This window comes from Octodon degus, unplaced genomic scaffold (assembly GCF_000260255.1).
Source record: "Octodon degus isolate 3935 unplaced genomic scaffold, OctDeg1.0 scaffold00075, whole genome shotgun sequence".
Lineage (NCBI taxonomy): Eukaryota > Metazoa > Chordata > Mammalia > Rodentia > Octodontidae > Octodon > Octodon degus.
In genome coordinates this window covers 671109-691857 of record NW_004524651.1, presented here as the reverse complement: position 1 = coordinate 691857, position 20749 = coordinate 671109, and the positions used below count along the sequence as shown (strand labels likewise).

The 20749-nt window shown below is 43.5% G+C and overlaps 1 protein-coding gene across 1 annotated transcript in view; it reads right to left on the bottom strand.

Moving 5' to 3' along the window:
- The window catches only part of Osbpl1a (oxysterol binding protein like 1A), a 184185-nt gene that overhangs the window by 28390 nt on the left and 135046 nt on the right, over nucleotides 1-20749 (bottom strand). Inside the window, exon 17 of the mRNA XM_004635804.2 lies at nucleotides 3594-3669. Within this exon, the coding sequence (XP_004635861.1) occupies nucleotides 3594-3669 (76 nt within the window). The remainder of the gene's footprint in view (nucleotides 1-3593; nucleotides 3670-20749) is intronic.

The following is a 20749-nucleotide window of genomic DNA, read 5'->3' as shown; positions in this document are numbered from 1 at the left end:
CTAATGGTGTTTGTAAATAGAATGTCATGTCTGCATCTTGTACAGCAATTAACCACTAGGAAGAATGTATGTAATGTGTTAATTATTGAAACTGTCCTACCAATTTGATTTGAAACTCTCTCATTGCTATTTCTTAATAAAACTATGGAAAAAAAAATAAAGTGTAGTCATTAAGAACCAACCCCCCCCCAAAAAAAAAAACCCTGAGAGCAAATCCTATGGAGAAAAGGAGGAAGAAACAGGGAAAACAGGAGAATAGGGCCGCCAGATTAAGGAGCCCTCGAGGAAGGACAATGGCAGTAAGAAAAGGTGGAACAAAGGCTTCAAACAGCGGGATCGCTCTCAGCTCTGAGAAGCTGGAAAAAGCTTGTCTGTCCATCACGAGGAGGCTTAGGATTGAATTCTAGTTGTGTAAAGTATTTATTTCAGCAAGTATAATCCAACACTTTGGTAACATAATCCTGACCAAAACAGGATTATGTACATGGAAGTGGAAGGGATGGTAGCCCAGATGGGGAGGCTGCTGCAGGTGCTAGGTCCGGGATGACAAATTCTGGAGAAGAAACTATGGCTTTCCTTCCTGCCTATGACAAAACCAAGCCTGAGGCACACTTACCAGACGGGCACCAACTGCATGTGCGCATTATGCATCAGGAATGTAATAATAAAAAAAAATTAAAAATTATTTTTAAGAGTCCTATTCTGAATGCCACAACACCACGAAACTGCATCCTTCCACAAACCAGGACACCATTTAGCAGCGTCAGTGCTGAAGCGTGTGGCTTCCTTCTGGGCACCTCACAGTCTCCACTCCGACCCAGGCTGCTCCTCAGACTGGCAGGGACACAGTGCATGCGCAGGACTCAAAGTCACACTTCTCCTCTACTTTTCAGACTCCTTAGTATCAAATGAAGAAACTGGATGGACAGAGCTTGGGGAGGAGACAGACACCCGAAAGGTATCTGTGGCCTCTGTACCTGAGACTGATCTGCGCAGGAAGAACCTCAAAGTATTTTCATTATTAACTGTAACAGAATCATGAGCATCCCATGTACTTTTTAATACCTTCACTTTCAGTTAAGTATATTAAAACATACAGATTTCATTTCCTAGGCTTTGATCCATGTTCTTTCAGGGATAGATGGAACAGGCAGATATTAGAAGACGGTTGATACTCAAAATTACTTCTGAATATTCACTCCGGCGAGAACAGCTGCATTTCTTGGCCATGAATACCTCGGTCTCTACCTCTGCTGTTGCCCAGCACAGAACACATTCTGACTGGGTGCCTAAGAGGGGACCCTGTGAAGGACAGCACCCAGACAGCAATGCTTCCAACTTCTGGGGACTGATTTCCTCTCCATCCACACTAATAAATCTCCTAGCATGCTGGTCTCTCACAAACCTCGGTGGACAGGTTTTTCCAAGTATGCTATTTCCCCTGCAGCTTTCTCTCCATGCTTCTAACCAGTAAGTTCTAAACAGACAAGTTTCAGAACATTGCGGGGGACCCTTGCAACCCAAAGCATTCTGCTTCCATTTACTGTATCCTGTTTGTTATTCATCATAGTGTTTACTTGCACAAGTAGTTCTGTACCTAAAAATAAATGTGAAAACCCATGTTCTAGAGAAATAAAGTACTTTAAAAGAATGACAGGTATAATCCAATAAAACATTACATCTTAACTTTTTTAAAAAAGTCTTCAATAGAATGTTTGCTAAGGGCATAAATAAGATAGACTGCTGGTCACCTGCAGGAACAAATTTCAAATAGAAACTGGGCTCAGGAAATAAACACAGAAAACTGTTTTCCATAAAGGCCAGAAAGCCTAACTCACATCTGAGTTTTTCATACGAACTCCTTTGGCCACACTGCCAGATACATGTGGTACCAATTCTTCATCAAGTTGTAAAATCAATTTAATGAGTTGGATTAGCATTACTTTAATGTAACAGAAAATACCATTTGAGAAATACCATTTGAGATAATGAGTGAGCTTTTGTGAAAAGAAGCATGCGTGCGCGCGCACACACACACACACACACTATATGCTGGATCACAAGAGGGAAATACGTTTACCATGGGTTTTGAAGAACACTGACAATGCAGAACAAAAATATCAATTTTTTGGTCTTAAATTTTCAATCAAAGAGACTAATATGTAGAATTATTATCTTATTTAGTATATATTTGTCTCTATGCATTTGCTTTGTCCTACTGAATTCTAATATAAATGAAGTGGATTTAGAGCTCAAGTCTTCTGACTCAGCCCTGACTACCTGCTGCTAATAAGACCCAGCTGCTATCAGCAATTACTTATAACCAGCATTGACTTTATTGAGCGGTATGCTAGGCAAGGCCCTGTCCTAGACATTCCTTATAAGTTATGTATCTCTTAGTAGACCCTGAAGGTACAAGCTGTTATCCTGACTTTACACAGGAAGCAATGCCCCTCAGCAAGGGATAGCAGCTTGCCCGTGGGTATCATGGTCAGAATAAGCAAGCTGGGATGAAATCTCACATTATCAATGTATGAATTTTAGCTGAACTATTCTCCATGCAAAATTCAGAAAACGTATGTTTCAGGTGGATGTTTCTGGGTTAGCTTCTTGGAAATGACACTTAGAAGGTCTAAGATGCACACACATTAGAACAATGCCAAGGGCCAGGGTGGTGGTACATGCCTGGAATCCCAGCACTAGGCCAAGGCAGGAGGATCGTTGTGAGTCTGAGACCAGCCTGGGCTACAAAGTGAGCTCAAGGCCAGCCTGAACTGCATAGCAAGACCCTGTCTCAAAAAGACCCCTCCCCCTAAGAAAAGAAAAATGCTGAACCTGGCACACCAACAGGTGAAAGGACTTCAAGCATCAGAAGGATGCTGCTGGTGGAAGGGACTCTATCTCTTGGTGCAGGGAGCACTCTGGGAGTCTCCCAGGTAGCACTCAAGATGGCATGGTTTACCAAGGCAATGGCCAGACAATTCCCTGACATCTCAGGACTCAGGTATTTTAACAGTTTCATCATTCCTGATGGTTAAAGGCCATGCTGGGAAGAGGTGAAAGAACCTCACTCCAAAGTCCAGCCTAACATCTAGCGGTACAGCCACACACCACTTAAAGGGACGCCAGGGAGTTACACGACAGGAAATGCCAACCACCTCCACTCCCTCCAGCGTCAGACCCACCCTCCCAGATAGTGAAGCAGAAACATATTCCACATAGTTAGCACAGCATGCTGACAAATTCAAATGTAAATGTCTGCCTGGTGCAGGAAATGGGACTGAAATCATGTTCTACACTTTGAATTTTTACTTCTTCGAATTTCTAAGTTTATGAGGAAATAAAAATGTGGCGTGATATAGAAAAGGTACACTTTTAAATGTTTCTTACCATTAAAAGTCACACTGAAGCCATATTAGAAGGCAAAAGAGGTTCAAATTCTGTTAGAAAAGTGTAATTCTTTTCAAAGATTTTTGACTCTTATAAAACATGGTTGTCCGCTACTTTTCTGCCAACTTTTAAAGACTCCTTCCAAAGGCTACGGAATTAAACACACATGTGCCTAACATCATTGTGTCAGATAAGCTAATTACCATTCCAATACATTTTCGGAGGATGCTCCAGATACTGAAGTCGTTTCTGGAAAACATAGGCGACGGCAAGCTTGTTCTGAAAAAAAGGAAAAGAGCTGATTTTAATGGCATTGACAATGGAGAAGAAAAACCTGTTGTCAGTAACACTGAAGGGCAAACACACATTGGAGAGATGTTTTTAAAATATACTGTCACAGACAGAGCAAAACAAGGCCCACCTGCATTGCACCTGTTCCCTGCTACTTTGGTGCCCAAGAAGTTCTGCAACACATCAATGGGCCCCATCTTGTTAGTCATTCCAGTCCGTGGGGGTCAGCTGTCTGGGTCACCTTTAAAGGATACTATCCTTACCTGTGCTGGTACATCAATCTCCCTTGTCTCATTCAACACACCCCTGCCATATTCTGACCTCCAACACCTCACTGTACTCTTCCTGCTAAATGCTATACACAGAATGCAATCAGAGACTGAAGTTTTTAGACAATTAAAGGGGAAAATTCAAATTAACTATGAAAGTCCAAGTGAAATGTAGGCCCAGCATTGCACACTGGTACTTCTGCGACAGCAGTGCATTGAGCAAGTCAGGCTATAGTAGGAAACCCTTTACAAACTAACACATTCTGCTGACTTGAACCACTGGTGTGACTATAACTCTCCTGCTGCCCAGTCCAACCACAGCTGATTAGTACTGAACATCAGATGATGGAATTCAAATCAAAGCAGTTGGCAGTGAGACACGAATTAAGGCCCCATTGTACACACTATAAACCTAGACAAAAGGAGGATCTTCAAAGCCTCTACAGAGATTGAGAAGTTTCCAGAAAATGGTAATTGTAAGTGGTACAGGATTTGTGGCTTGGATAAGCAGCACATCAGAGCCCTGGTGTCCTAATGCCAGGTCTGCGGGGCAGGAGCTGAGCCCATTTCCATAGATTAGGCTGGGAAGACCCACCTTTGAAACCATGCTGGCAATAACCAGCTCTCACTCCAGTTATCTCGGGTTATGGCAAGAGATGCCAACTTTCCAGGTACCCATGGACATAGCCATGTAACTAAAATACTAAGTTGGAAAGAACTTCTAAGTCTTCACTGATTTAAGTTACACACATTAATAAATTTGAAGGTTTTAAGTGTTATTTAAAAGCCCTCCGTACAATTCCCATGGCTGCGGCCTCGTTAGGCATGCACACCGCTCATCTGGCAAAGCTGCTGCCCAGCCAGCCTGCCGGCTGAGCGGCCACACATGGCGTGTCAATCACACTGTCATTCTCCAAGACCATCAATCTCTGATCATGAACAATGGATACCAGCGATGCAAGTCCTGCCCCACTGACCACGTGCTACGTAACGCAGCTTTAGAGATGTATGGAAACTAGCTCTCCATCTCCTGCCTAGGAAAACACCAAAGCACAAAAATGGAACACAGCTACAAAGCTGTGAATGTGGAATGCGCTCTGTGAAGGCTAAACAAGGGCTACAGTGACCTCCAATATATGTACAGAAGGTGGGCTGCTATGTCCTTTCGCTCTGATTAGGGCTAAGACCAGGAAAAAAAAAAAAATCAACGGGTATCTCAGAGATGTTTCTCTTTTTTCGTTTTGAGACAAAATGATACAAAACAAGGTTGCCACTAAGAATTGTACATGAATTTCTTTCTTGTACACATTAACTTTTCATGGCATTTTATGAACGTGTAATGATTATTCATATCAAAGCCACACTATCTGCGCTATGATCGATTCTAAGCACAACCACAAAGGGGAGACAAAGGGATCTGGAATGGTAAATGGCTATCATAAAATCCACCTCATTTTCTGGTGTGGGGTCCTCAGAGCCAGGCCCAAACCCACCCTCAAACAGCCCGCCCCTGGTGCCATGACCCAGTCAGAGGTAGCAGGAGGGCTACTGGCCTAGGACACATACACCACATACAAGTCGTGCTTTAGTGAATAACCTTGGGGAGCTGGCCACAGTCTAAGAGCCTGAAGAGGCTGCCAGAGAGACAGGTGCAACCACAGACTGTCAAAGGGGTGGGGAGCATGTCTAAGAGCAGCTAGAGCCAGGGTCCAAATCCAGGTGCCACTGGCAAAGTGACCATAGCTCACTCAAGAGCATGCGTGGAAGGCAATGTGCAAGTGTCTGAAAAAATTTCTTCTAAGCAGTGGTAAAGAAAATGTGGGCCCTAGAAGAAACCCAAGAAATGGAGGTCTAGGGAAGCACAGGAGCAGGCCCGGGGGTGGCAGGAGGAATAGCATCCCTGTCACCTCCCACCCTGTACCTGCATTCTCCTCTGTCCACTGCTCTGTGACACAAGTCACCCATCTCCTTCACGGCAGATTAACTCAGAGAACTCCTGTTGTATCTACTGCTATGTCCTCGCTGCCGAGGACAATGTCTACCAGTCAGGCTGTGTTTGCCAGATAACATTAGAATTTATAAGATCTCTTAGCAGATCTTCTCTCAGGAGGGTCTGGTCTACTCTGCTTCTCATGAGAGTGGGAGCAGTCCTCCTGGTGAAAGGCTGAGGCTGAGACAGCTAGCAAGAAGGCCAGGCTTAGAATAACCCCAAAAATGGGACCAAAAGATCCCGTGTCAGGAATGGTTTCAGGCACAGTCTGGAGGCTGGGACAGTCGGGGCACAGAAAGGTACCCCTTACGGGGTCGGATGTTGGTCTAGAGCAGTCAGGACAGGCACACCATGCGGCTGGGCACCCTCTGCGAACAAGCAGCTCCCACAGCTAACGTGCTATCTAGCCCCAGTGTCAACTGGTTTGGGGGTGGAGCCTGCCAGAGAACGTGTAAAAAGTACAGATGTACAGGATAGACTAGTTTTAGAAATATATTTTAACTCAATTACTAGCCTTTCAACATATAATCAATATAAAGGTATTAATAAAATATTCATACTTTTTGCATACTATCTCCAAAATCCAATACATAACTCACACATACACACACACACACGTAAAAGAGCACATCACTATTTAGCTACTCTTCTCAACAGTTAAAGTGCAGTCTCGTCTTCACAATACTCAAGTGAAACTGCAGTTTCCCAGTTGTACCACCACACTTGAAGCCACTCAGAAGCCACATGTGGCTGGTGGCTGCCCTACTGGACAGCCTCCTCCTGAGAGGAGCAAGCGGCCGCTCACCTGCAGGAGCCTACAGGGACAAAAAAATGGCACACTCTGTTTTGTCTGTCATCAGCAGTGTTAAGAAGCAGAAAGAAGATAATAATGTAAAAACCAGATTATTCTCTTTGTTTTGTACCAGGAATCAAACTCAGCACCTTGCATTTGCCAGGCAGGCGCTGTGCTGCTGCGCTATATTCCCAGCCCAAAATAGATTAGTTTAGAAAATAATCTGTACTGGAAAGGATACATTCCTAAGGATGCAGGCGGGGAAGAACGCACGAGAGCAACCAGGCCCCTTGGGCTGAAAGCCTCGATTCTCTTCCCCTGAGCTGCTCTGAGCGGCATTATCCTGCATCTATGCCTCCTTTTCTTCACACAGAGAGAAAACACCCGGTACCAGGGACAGCCAGGGCCAGGCCTGGTTCTATTTTTGACCATAGGGATGACATTATGACTATAGACACAAAACTCCAGCAAGTGATCTTTAAATGAGAGGCTCTCTGAGTGGCAATGGTTCTACTTGCCGTCCCACCATCATTGCCCCGCCGTGGACTCCAGACTTAACCCGATCACCCTAGGAAGCGTGTCTAACGAACGCTGGGCTGAAGCCCCCCGTGCTGCGGGCAACACCGGCAAGGGCAGGAGATCACCAGCGAGCTCCACAGCACCTGAAGGCAGAGCGCACGCCGAGCGCCCTGCAGTGCCCAGCTCCGCCGCTCCGGGGACCGCGCAGCCCGCACAGTCCGGCCGCCCGCCGCACATGCTCCTGACCCACGGACTCGCAGCAGCACCGCTCGCTCAGGCTCAGAGACGCTCGGAAGAGAAGAGCATCAGGGAGACGAGACTCACTTGGGCTGGAACCATGCCAGCCACACACGAGCCGAGCTGTGTGCAGAGCGGGCCTGCACATACTTCTCTGGAGTATCATTGTGCTTGGGGCTGCCTTTTGTGGGATATATTTTAAAAATGTGAAAATTATGCAAATCTTCCAAGTCAAGGCTGCATATCTAGATAATCTGCCCTGTTTGAACAGCCACAAATTTTTTCCACTGCTTTATCAGTTCATGTTCTTAGCACGTAATGCCTGCATTCCTTGAGGAGAGCTGATACAGACGCATGCTGCGTCTCAATTCCTTTCTTCATCCCCTTCCTCTTACCTCCCTCCCACCCACCGCTTGATCCCTCCCCTTTGACAGAGACTGGTCTCATGATGACGTATCATCTTTTATTTTGCTCTTTCTTTACACTTAGGTTTCTCGTAGAAGAAAAGAAAAGTCATGAGCTACTTAGCTGCGTGCTTGTATTTCATTTAATCTTACCGTCTCAAAATGCATCCATGCTCCTTCCAACGACTTGTTTACCCTTCTTCGTGGCAGAGCAGTGCTGTGTGTATACGTACAAATACCACATTTCCTCACCACTCATCTGGTAGCAGACAGACCACCTCAAGCTTCAGCTGTCATGAACTGTTCGTCTACAAACACGAGTACGCACAGACCACTGTGCTATGTCGTCCTCAGCTCTCTTAGGAAGATACCAATGAGCTGGGTCAAATGGAATTTCTGTTTGCAATATTTTTGAGGAATCTCCACACTAACTTCCAAAGTAGTTGTACCAGTGGTTTAGAAGAGTTCCTTTTCTCCCGGAATTCTCATCAGCATTTGTTACTGTTTGATTTCTTGCTGGTGGCCACTCCTTCTGGGGTAGATAGTTTCTCAGAGTCATTTTAATTTGCTTTTCTCTAGTAGCCAGCAACACTACGCACTTTTTCAGGTATTTATTGAGCATCTGTACTTCTTCTGTGAAGTCTATTTCAGTTGCCCATTTTTGACTCGGTCTACTATGGGGGGTCTACATTTTTTTAGTTCTTTATACATTCTAGTTATTAGTCCTCTGTCCAGGAAATAGCAGTTAGATGCGCTGTAAGAAAAAGAATGCCCAAGACAAGTACAGTCTCCTGGAAATGTTCACTTTCCGCCCTACATATATGTTCTAATGAATTTTCTAAATACTTGGCTATTTTTTACAAAGCACAAACATAAAAGGGTGCCTATCACAGCCAAAGGTGGCATGACCTGCTCAAGTAATGTCCTCGGCTTGCAACAGCTCTCTGTATGTTGTATCGTGTTCACTGCTGATGTCGTAAGTTCAATCCTGGTCTCATAATTCCACTTGCAGTATGCTTTCTCAAGCCAAATTTACCTGCCTAGGAAGACCGACAAGTTATCACCAAAATTTACGTGGGAAACATAAATACCTATCTGCTGTTAATACTGTCTCTAGGAACGAGACAAAAATAATTCATCATTTTATTAATACATGCTTCAGATGAAAGCTAAATGTCTTACTTCATAAGGTTTAGTAACCTTATATTTTAAGGATTTCAAGATCTATGTCAAAACCAAAACCAGATCTATGTCAAACCCCCCCCCACGGGGCTGCTAGCTCAGTGGCATAGGTGCCTGCCTGGCAAGTGCAAGGTCCTGAGCTGGATCTCTTGTACTGCAAAAAACCAAACCAAAACAAAACAATACAGCAAAAACAAGTTGCTCAAGCATGTTTACCACTTTCACGTAGTGATAAACATAACATGAGCAGAGAGTATATGGTTAGTTTTAAAATTACAGAATAACACATTATAGCAACATAATCCACAGCTGAAGAATAAGTCAAGCATCAAATGTGCTAGTCCAAAATCAAGGGCGACAGCCTGGGGCTCCTTTCCACATATTCTCCTTGCACAACCAGGCGTGTGCAGGTGTGTCTGGGTAAACATTCACATCACTGAAGTATTCCCTGCAGCTCACACTGCTTTTTCACTAAATAACACGTGGACGACATGCCTTCAAGTTGACAGAAATGAAGCACCTTTCTTTTTTCCCCCCAACATCTTCAGGGACACAACTCAGTAACCCCCCCCAACATCTTCAGGGACACACCTAAGTAAGTACACATACTTAACTGCTATCACACGTCACCCATGCTGGGGGGCGGGCAGTACTGGGGATGGAACCTAGGGCCTCGCATGTTAGGAAAGTGCTCTATGGAACTACATGCCCAATCCCTGGTTCCATTTTAATGCAGTCTTTCACTCCTTTGATTCTTGTTGTTTGCCACCCTACAAGCTACGATTTTAAAGGCTACGATTTTTCTGCACTTTCCTACATGTTCCTAAACACTTGCACACCTTTACATGCACACACAAAGGGGCTTTTGGACTTTAATAACTCAAAACAATGCATGAACTATACACACTTGTCTATGGTTTGCTTTTCCCATTCAATACTTCGTGGAAATGTGTTCAAGTCAAATAGCAAGCATTCTTATCATCACTGCATAATAGTCTATAAAAATGCTATATATCAAAATGCAATCTGCCTGTTCTCCATGAAAGGTGTGCAGTGATTTTGTCCCTCTGCCAAAATAAGCGACACAACAAAGACATTTCAATATTATCTTATTTAAATCTGCTGCTTTCACTTCTGCAGGCAAGAGTACTGGGTAAGACTGCTGATCAAAACCCATCTCTACTCCACACTTCTCCTGCTTACAGACTGCTTTCTGAGAAGCTTTTAATCACTTCATATTTCACCAACAGCCGTGAGGCCACTGTTCCAACTCTGACTTCACCTGCAGCAACTGGTGTCAACAGGTTTCTTTTCTACATTTTGTCAGTCTTGCTTCTAGAAAGGATATGCTATTTTGTCTTTTCTCAGCTAATTCCAAATTAGAACATTTTTCAGATGCTTAATGACATCTGAATTTAAATACTGTAAACTGTTTACTGACATCACTCTATCACTGGATTCTTTTCTTTGTAAATTTTAAAAATTTTATTTGTAAGTTAGATAAAAAGGTAAGTATCTGTTGTCACATTTGCAGGTTTAAAAAAAACTTTTATAGACAAATGTCTTTTTTAAAAATAGCTTTTGTGCTTATATCTTGGTGATGGGACTTCCTACCCTAGATTTCTGTTTATGATGTTGTACAGTATCTCAGGCCCATGCCTCTACCTCAGGGAGGTCCCTTCCAGGGAGCTGTCCTTGCCCCCGCCCCATTCTGAGGCCCTGGATTCTCACCCCTCCAGGCCTCTCCTGTCCCCTTCTTACAAGACACAAGAGCTCTCCTTCCAGAATCTGTCTCACTCACACTGTAGGAATCTTAATAGTTTACATGTTTACTTAACGTCTATCTTGTTTAAAAACAAAACAAAACAAAGCACTGTTCACTGATTCCTTGCCTCAGGGAAGACAGGAAAACATAGAGGCTTTTAAGAAGCAATACTTTCCCAAGAGCTGTGACATGGAATAGCCCTGAGCTAACTTTAAATGAGCTCTATGGAAGAGGCACTGGAATACTAACGGCTCCTGCCTGGAGCTCTCCCTGCGCCCAGGCCCTAGACGCGTACCAGCTATTTCATCTCCAAACAGCCGGATAAATTAACTTGTGCATGGTCACAAACATAATGCCTGGCAGAACTGGGATTCTTTAATTTGGGAGCCTCCCTTCCCAGTTGAGCTGACTGCCACTTGCTGTGTAAAGCTGAACAATAACCCACCCAACTACAAATTTGTTGTTTGTACTTAGAAAATGACAACACCAGTATTTCATAAGGCCATGGCAAGGGTCCAACGAGATGATGCATATAGAAAAGTGATTTTTGAATTGTGGATCTGATTCATTATGGTTTGTAAACAATTTAACAGTCAATATAGCTGGTTATTTTCAAAACTGAAATAGAATACATTTAGCAAGTGTAAGAACTGTTAATAAAATTTAATTAAATCTTTAAAACTGATAATTTCTGGATGGATAATTTACTTATTACCATTAAGAGACAGCTTAGAAAAGCAACTACTGAATAATGTTTGTGACTATAAAAGTTTTCACAGGAAGGCAGATATGAAGTTATTTCTATTACCTGAGGAAAAGCAGACCACAAAAAGGTTTTCCCTGGGCTGGCCAGAGAGCTCAGTGGATTAAAGTGCCTGCTTAGGCAGACGCAGGAACAGGGGTTCAATCCCCAGCGTACTGTGCTGGCCCCGCTCCGAGGGCGTGCTGAGAGGGCGACTGAGATGGCATGGTGGTGCGTGCCTGTAATCCCAGTGCTTGGGAGGCTGCAAACAGGAGGATCACTATGAGTCCAATCTATGTAGTGAGACCCTATAGACCCTGTGCTAAATAATAAAAAAAGGTCTTCTTTCCTCACCCCCCCCCCCCCCCTCTGAGTCCTGCAGGGCTCTGCTCCAGGATGATCGAGGCCTGGGCTGCTGGGCCGACATCGACACACCCAGCAAGAATTTGCACACTCGGACACTACTCCCTCGTGAGAGCATCCATCTAGAGCTTGGGAGACACCAAATAGTTTCTTTACGCAAAGACTAGAGTTACAACACAATGAGGCAACTTGGGAGAGATTCCAAATTGGCAAAGTTCCTTCTTTCCTGTCATAATAGTTTACTGGTCTGTCTTCTCTGTTATGATATAGGACCTGGGTGAAAGTGCTAGGCCAATCCCAAATAATGTTTTTTATTATTTAACTGAAATGATAAAAGAGCACATGCTAATTAAGCCCACATTTAATTCCGCTGTGCCTTAAGCGTCCCATTCCCACTGTTAAGTGGCAGCAAGCCCAAGTCTGATCTTTGGATCTCCGCGCACTTCGGCCAACTACACCCTGGGACGTTCGGGCTTCTCCACACGGGCCCTGCTGTGCCTGGGGAAGGACCCTGACTCACCTACGCTGTCTGCAATCGGATTTTAAAAGTAACCAATGTTCCGATTCAGAGAAATGAGGTGCTCTAGTCCCACGAGCTACTTAAGTGCCACGATTCTGTACTTCTCTAGCTCTACTGAAGACATCTTGGCACACATCTGCTGCTCACGCGACTGCGATCCTTCAGAGCCCAGAGTACGGTCTGCTCTCTTCCTCACTAATGCACAACTACGTTGGCTTGATACGCACTCAGCATACACGCTTTTTTTTTTTTTTTTTTTTTTTTGCTAGTGTCTCTCACATTAAAATGAAGACAAAAAAATAAAAATTGTGAAAAAATGAGATAACATTTTTTGTCTCTAAGCCACTTCTTGAAAAATAGTTGCAAAACCAACTACTTCACAAATAAACATTTGTTCGTGCCATTAAATATTCTGCAGTAATCACAAGTATAGCACATTCATTTGAACATCCATTTGGACATTTAGACAAGCAAAAAAGAGGACAGCTTTTCTCTGCTTCAATATCAAAAGGATGAGCCAAAATCTAAGAAAATAACTTCAGACAAGCAGACTTCAATATCGAGAATTTATGTGAAGTGTACTTCTGTGTACATCCCTATATGCAGCTATTGGGATTATCACTTTTCAACTACGAGAATTCTCCTCACCTTCCCCCAAACCTGTCTTTCTGTAAGTCTCAATTTCAATACAATCTTCACACAGCCTGCATCAGTACTTTCTATATCCCTGTGACTGTCTGCAAAGCACTCATACTGAAATAATCTTCCAAGGTGAGAAGTCATCAGAAATAAATTATAAATTTATATTCCCCAAAATAAAGACTAGAACATAAAATGATGTTACAGGATAAGTGACTGTAGTGACAACATCTTATTTACACGTCACAAATAACGTAAAATGCTGCTTGGGAAAGCTGATGTGGCTCATCTGGGACACGATCGCAGACCTATTCCTCAACAAAAGGTTGATAAAGCACGCTGTGTGGAAAAGTTCACCGCTGGATAAATATATTCTTAGTTCCAAATAATTTGAAAAGTATCAAATTCCACTGCTGGAGATTACCATTCTGCTTCCTCCTCCTCCTCCTTTGTCCCTTCGTCCGGATTAGGATGCAAAGAACCAGACGGAATGCAACGCCCTCTCCCCACCTGAAAGGATGCGTGTTTCTGCAAACACTCTTACCTACCATTCACTTTTTAAAAATAAGCAAGGCTGTTGTTCCCGATTTAAACTTGGATTGCCACTAGATTCTAAGCTCTGGTAGACTGCAGTGCAATAAACAGCAGGAATACAGCAGGTACTCAGTATGTGTTGCTGTTATAAACTTTATGCCAGTTGGTTTTCTATTCATTGGGTGAGTAAACAGTATATAATATAAAAGAATTCTTCCATAATCAACAACGAAAGGTTGTTTGTGTGCTTTGAGAAGCTAAAATGTCTCATTGCAGACATCTGATGTGCATTAAACGCCTTTCATCTGTCACTTATCAAAAGACACCGATGAAATTAACTGGTCGGTACACAGCTACCTCCTCTTACTAGCTCGACATTAAAAAACTTTGGAAGAGAACAGGGAAAAAATCCATTCACTCAACAAATATTGGTTACATTTTAACTGCCATGAGGTTTTGAGGATAGGAAGGGAGAAGGAGGTATCTGTTTCAACAAATGTGTCAAGTTGAGACCCTTCTCTTTCAGAAATGCTATTTCACTTTGAAATTCTGCTTTAAAACTTTAAAGTCTTGGGCTGTGTTAGACAAGCAGGTTTAAAGATCTCTAAAACCAATGGTTTCATTTTAATAAAAAAAAAAGGTAAAACTTATAACTAAAGTTCAAGCTTAGGAGTGTACGTGCTTAAAACATGGATACAATATTCCACCTAATCTTAACAGTGAAACCCAAGGGTAAAACCAGTTTCACTGGCCAAACAACTCTGAAGTTCAGTTTCAGCTGATGCAATTTGACTGAAGTATTATGACAACCATGTCCTCCCATAACAAGAGAAAATAAAGTTTGCTAACCAAAGTTAGTAAGACTCTCTTCAGTCTGAAAAATAGTCCTCAATCTAGGTAATATTAAAGGAATTCTAGGTATAATAAATAGGGTATTTAACAAATCCAGATATATCTTATATATGAAATATCACATAAACTTAATACACTGAAATCAACACTAAGTGCTTAAAACTCACGTGTATAAATTCCAAAAATTTATCTGTTTCCCTGTCACTGGAAGCAGAGTGTGGGCTGAGCTTAGAGACCATACCCTGCTGGACCGTCCACCTAGTTCTGGTGTGAATCCTGACAAACGCAGAGGACACAAGCCTCTTCCCATACTCAGCATGCCACGCTGAAGGCTGACGGAGGCCAGTAACTGCGAGCCGAGTCAGAGGACGGGCTAGCTCAACAGCTGGGGGCTGAGCTACTCCTAGACAGCTTCAACTAAAGTTAGCATGCGATCTTGAAACAAGTCAGTACAAGTCTAAAACGAGTGCCCTCGATTAGTCAAATCCCCTTTTTAGTTGGGCATCTTTACAAAACTCAATGACTTGGTTTCCTATTTTCAGTTTAGTAATTTTATATAACTATCTGATGTTATGTTTTGGTTTTGCTATGTAATTTGCTAATCAGATTTTAAAATTTCTGATCTATTGAATTATACATGTGTTATTCGGTGATCATCATTTCGATCTGGCTCTGCACAGAGAAGAAGTTAGGGCGACTTTGCACGCTATAGAAGAGGCTTTCCTAGTTTGTATTTTAACAAGTTAAACTTGTATATACAAAATTCTATACTCTGATTTTAATAGTGGCCTTCTAAAATTCAGAATTCACTGTCAAACTTTAGGAACATAGTGCATTTCTTACATTTGTCTGTTATCATACCTAGAATAATCAGAAAGCTGTAGAAACACAACACTTTAAAGCCAAAATATGCAGGTGAAAAAAATACCTCTAACAAGTGTTTTGATTTAGAAAGGAATGCCACTGGGGGCCAGACTCTGTGCTTGGCATGGCTGGAAGAAGGATGCCACAGAAGGCAGATTTTAGCCTGCAAACAGGGCAACTAGCCTTTGCTCATCCTTAACGCTAAAAATAACTAAGGTTTTAGCCAGGCACAGTGGCACACGCCTGTAATCCCAGCACACTGGGAGGCTGGGGTAGGAGGACCACAAATGCCAGCCCAGCCTGGGCAAATTATCAAGATTCTGTCTCAAAATAAAAAATAAGAGGGGCATGGGGGTGTAGCTGAGTAGAAAGACTCTGGGTTCAAATCTCAGTACTACTAAAACTAAAAGCAAGCAAGCAAACAAGCAGTACAAAGAAACGAGGATCCCACACAACAGGTGCTGGGACAGAAGGGAAGCCACGGCAGTGAAAAGCAGGGCAGACCGTGATCATTTGGACCTACAGGAGGTGGTCTGACAGTCAGCATCCAGACACATGCTGCGTGCTGCAGAGAGCAGCGCCCTCCCTGCCCTCTGGCTTCACATGAAGGCTGCCTGCGCCTCACAGTGCATCGGCCAAGAGGCAAAGGCAAAGGAGGGAGCACGGCCTTCCACACCAGCCCTGCATGCTCCAGAGGGGCTGAGGCCCTCAGCGGTGAGCTGCTGGTGAGAGGGGGAAAGCAGATCTCCCTAAGAACACAGACACTTCTTGGGTTCTGCACACTGAGCAACAGTCTGCCTCAGAACTCGAATATGAGCCGGCTGGATCAGGAGTTTGGTTGCAGCATTGAGGCCTAGAATCTAAGAATTCTCCACAGATCCAAGTCTGAGGACTCGGTGGAAATGGCTGATCCTTGACTGCAACCCTGGAGCCAGATGGCTTGGGGTAGTTCCCGGGTCCTGCAGACAGAGATTTCAGATGCCCCAATAAAGGTCTGAGAAATATCAGAAATCATGGAACAGTAAGAAAAGAAAGGGATGCAGAGATGGCCTGGACGGCAGATACATTCTTCTGTACCAGGGCGGCGCCTCTTTGTGGTTCTAAACCTTTCAGACCAACTTCCCTTTCAGCCACACCTACCTTCTCAGAATGAGCAGTTTGTGACTCACTCTTTAGCTATTTCAATATCCTAAATTAACATCCTTTTTAAGGATAAGAGATGCGTTCCACTGCCTGCCATCAAAGATAGGATTTCTAGGGACAGCTATCAGCTGAGTCCTCCCCGCTCCACAACCCTCAATGCCCCTTAGTGTTCTCTGATTTGTCTACCAGCTTCCCATCTGACTGCCCAGGAGCACAGGGGATAACTGTACTGCAGGACACATGCTTCCTCTTTCCTGAAGAAGTTCCTTCTACCGAGGAAGACTACGCACTCTCCCACAGCACACAGTGAGACCCAAGCGCTGCACCTGGCCTCCTGAGCCTTTCTCGTAACTTCCACTAAGACACACCGTGCCAATCATGTCCTGAAGGAAAACAGCCGACCATTGGTTTTTGGGTTTTTTTAGTATTAAGGGAATGCTTCATTATTAAGGAAAACATATTCCATGAAAACATAACTTTATTCCTGCACCCTTTGAAGTATTCCACTTTGGCTGGAACAGGTATACAACGGAGATCAGAGGAAGCCAGTGTTTTTCTTCAGGATGGTTTATGAAGAATATATTTTTATCTTAGATTTACTGTATTCATATGTTCTTTTGGTTTGTTCAGGCTAATGCAAATAGACACTTACAAAAGGCCTAGATGACAAGTTCCATTTCCACTTTAATTTGTGTTGCTGGCTCCAACGGGAGTGAACAACAGGCAGGGCTGTTAATTTTCCAAACTATTACCCAAAAGAAACAAACAAAGCCACATCAATTAAAGGCTAGGAGAAGTTACTTTAACTTCTGGAATACGAACCTTTTGGCCTAGGCCTGAATATGTCCTTAGATGGGAGCTGCATGGTACCCCAAGATTCCCCAACGAAGTTCTTGTAACAGAAGTGTGTCCTCCTGTCTTTGCATAAACCCCTCTAGACAACAGAACACATTACCTATAAAAAGTAGAATATAAAAGAGAGATCTTCAAAATCCCTCTATGCCCACAGGAAAGTTTAAAAAGAAAATCTTTTTTTTTCAATATGTTGCATATGCTTTATTTTTCTTTAACTCTGTATTTAAAAAAAACCTGAAAGAACTATTGTGTTAACTGATTCCAAGCAAATAAGTCATCTTGAAAGATAATATAAATGCTCTTAGCCACTGTGTTAATCACACTTAAATTTGATGGAGTTTTTTTTAGGAATAACACTGCACTTACAAATAATAACAATGTTTTAGATCTTGATAATGTTTTATTATTATGGGCATTAGTTAAAATTTACTATTTATAGTGTTAAATTGAATTATTGGCTCTCTGAAAATAGAACAAGGACAAATGGCATAAGAGCATCTTTTTTTTTGTGTGTGTGTGTGTGTGTGTGTGTGTGTGTGTGTGTGCGTGGAACCAGGGATTGAAGTCAGGCCCTTGCACTTGCCAGGGAAGCACTTATTCCACTGAGCCATCTCCCCGGCCCCTAAGAGAATCTTTTTGATGACATGAAGTGTGCTGGTTTTCATGAACCAGTAAAAGTAACCACCAGGTCAGTCCATGAGGATGTGAATTTGCATCAGTTCTTCAGGTAAATCCCTTTCAGAATTGCCAAAACAAAACCCAACAAAGACCACATCCAGGGGCACGGAGCTCCAGGAAAGTCTCCAGGGGCAGAATTTCTTCAGTATAAAAGGGATACAGTACTGCAATAGACACAAAGGACCGCAGTCAGTCAAGACTAGGAGAAGGGACAGTAAGTAGCCTCGGAGAGTGTGTTGAGCAGCCAGAGTTTGCTTTTAAAAGTGAAGAAGCAAGAGCAACATGGAGGAAAAGTTCAACTAGAGAAAGAAACCTGAACGTAGCTTGGCAGGTATGTTCAACTGGCCAGCATATGAAAAATTCCAGTCCTGTCTGGCAGACCATTTCCCCAGGTGGCAAATGAATTAGAAGGGACATCTGCTGCCCTAAGGGGACCACGTGCACAATGACAAGCAAGATAAAGCAGAAAGCATTTGCGGAGCCATATTTTAAAGATGAAAAAGAGACTGGCTCACGACGTGTCCTTCACACTGGCGTGGTCTGGGCGCGCAGGTAAGGAATGGAAAATCCATCACACGGCTACGCCAAGAGAAGGAAGAGCAACACAGCTGGCTTCCTGATGCTACTCTTTGCTCTTATCCAAGACAGCAGCAGCCTTCAAACTGAACATGAAGCCCAAAAGACCAGGAGAAGGTACAGAGGCTGCAGTGGAAACAGGACAGAGGAAAGGGTTTCCTCTTTCAGTTATTTAAAGTTAGGATTAAACATGGGTTTTTTTTTTTTATACTCTTTAATTTGGCTCATAAATCAGTTTTGCTATTAAAATTTTTGAAATGTCATTTACTTAGCATACAGATGACTTTAAAATGTGAGCGTTTATACTTTCTTGCTTTTGCATGTTTAAGACAACAAGGTGTTTTGATTCTTTTTTTAATTACGTATGTTGGTACATTTTAGGTAAACATGATCGCCTTCATCATAGAGAATGTGTACTTGCACAGGATAGATCTTTATTCCTTTTTCCTACCCTCCTTTCCTCTAACTTAAGCTGTTTACATTTTGGGTAATTATAATTTTGAAATTTAAAAAAAAAGAAAGAGTAGAAACAACAGAGTTTGAAACCAGGCGGCCTGGGCTCCGGCTGTCTTGCTGCAGCCTGTGTAGCGCGTGGGGTACTATTAGCTCAGAGCAGCGGCGGCTTCCATTCAGAGGGGCAGGCAGGCAGCTGTCCCCAGCCGCAGGGCCAGGGCTCACTGTGGAAGAGGGAGTGCGTGGCCAGGCTTCTCCAGGCCTCCTCATCACAGTTCGCACTCGCCTCCGGGAAATCCTGGCCCTGCGCTTCTGCTGATAAAAGCCTCAAAACACCACAGTAAAACAGTACTTCGAAGAACCCACAATGATGCGCCACCATCCACAGAAGGCTGCGCTGAGCCCGTGAGCAGGCCCGGCTGTACTGCCTGCCACCGTATTTCTGCGCTGGGAGGACCTCACGTCCACCTCCTGCCCTTACTAGAAGCTGACTCCACCCGATCTTCTAGTCACATCGTCTGCTCGGATCAGCGCGCCCACACGTCCTAACGGCGTGTGTGCACGGCTCTAGATACCTACGGGCGTCTGCCATAGCAGCCCGGCAGCCACGATGTGACACAGCCACCTCACCAGGGAGGCAAGCAGCTGCCGCGGTAAACCAAGGATCCACATCAGGTGTCAAATCCTAGCCCCACACCGCGTGCTACATCAGGCGATATCCCAGGCCAGGAGCGCGTTCACACTTCATGCAATCAGCGTTTATTGGAAAGAACTGGATATCAACCGAATTTTTAAAATTTTAAAGGTACAAGGCCAACAAAGTAACAAATTATTAAAGGATTTCCATTTTTTTTAAAACAATCACTTCTCTAATTTATTTACCTTGCAAGTCCTTATTATTATATACACTGTTTTCTTGAAGAGAAGAAAATTCCTCCCAGGGTAACGAGTGAAGCAAACAATACTGAAGATGTCTAGGTCCCCAGAGACTTTCCTCCTAGAGGCAACACTCAAACGGGCACAGCCCCAAAAGCGGAAGACATGCTGTGTCTTTCTGTAGAGACCAGATCCTATGCCATCAAGAGTCAAGACGCCTAATCTGCAGCTTATTATAAGATGTACACCAAGTACACGTGCTGCTAAGGAGTCAGACCACCAACACCGTCAGGCCGAAACACACTTCTTAACACTCACAATCGGATGCTTGTGTAAGGGGGAGGGAGGAAGGATCTTCAAATAAATGGAGCAAGATACTGAGGAAGGAGTGTGTTTTGGTAAATGTTTAACTACTTCATTCATTTAGCATTCTGAGCATTCTGAGAGTCTCTACAGCAAACTTGAAACAGAAATTGGATATTTACCTAAGAGACTGAAAAGTCTAGGGATCGAGCGGAGAAAGTAACGAGACCTCTGCATCGGGACCAAGGAATGAGCAACAGCCTTTACACCTCTGGCAGCCTCTTGTTTACACTTCTGGCAGCAGGCTGTGTCACACCCAGCCACCCCATGCATACGCCCAGAAAGCCACGCTGCAATTTAATTGCACAATGAAATAGCCTCACAAAATACAATGAGAATCAAGGATACCTGGCTTTAAACACAGAGACAGTTTTTATGTTCCATTAAACAAAAGTGTTCTTATAAGATTGATACTTTCATTTTGGCTCCCTCTTTCCTAAAATTGACTTTC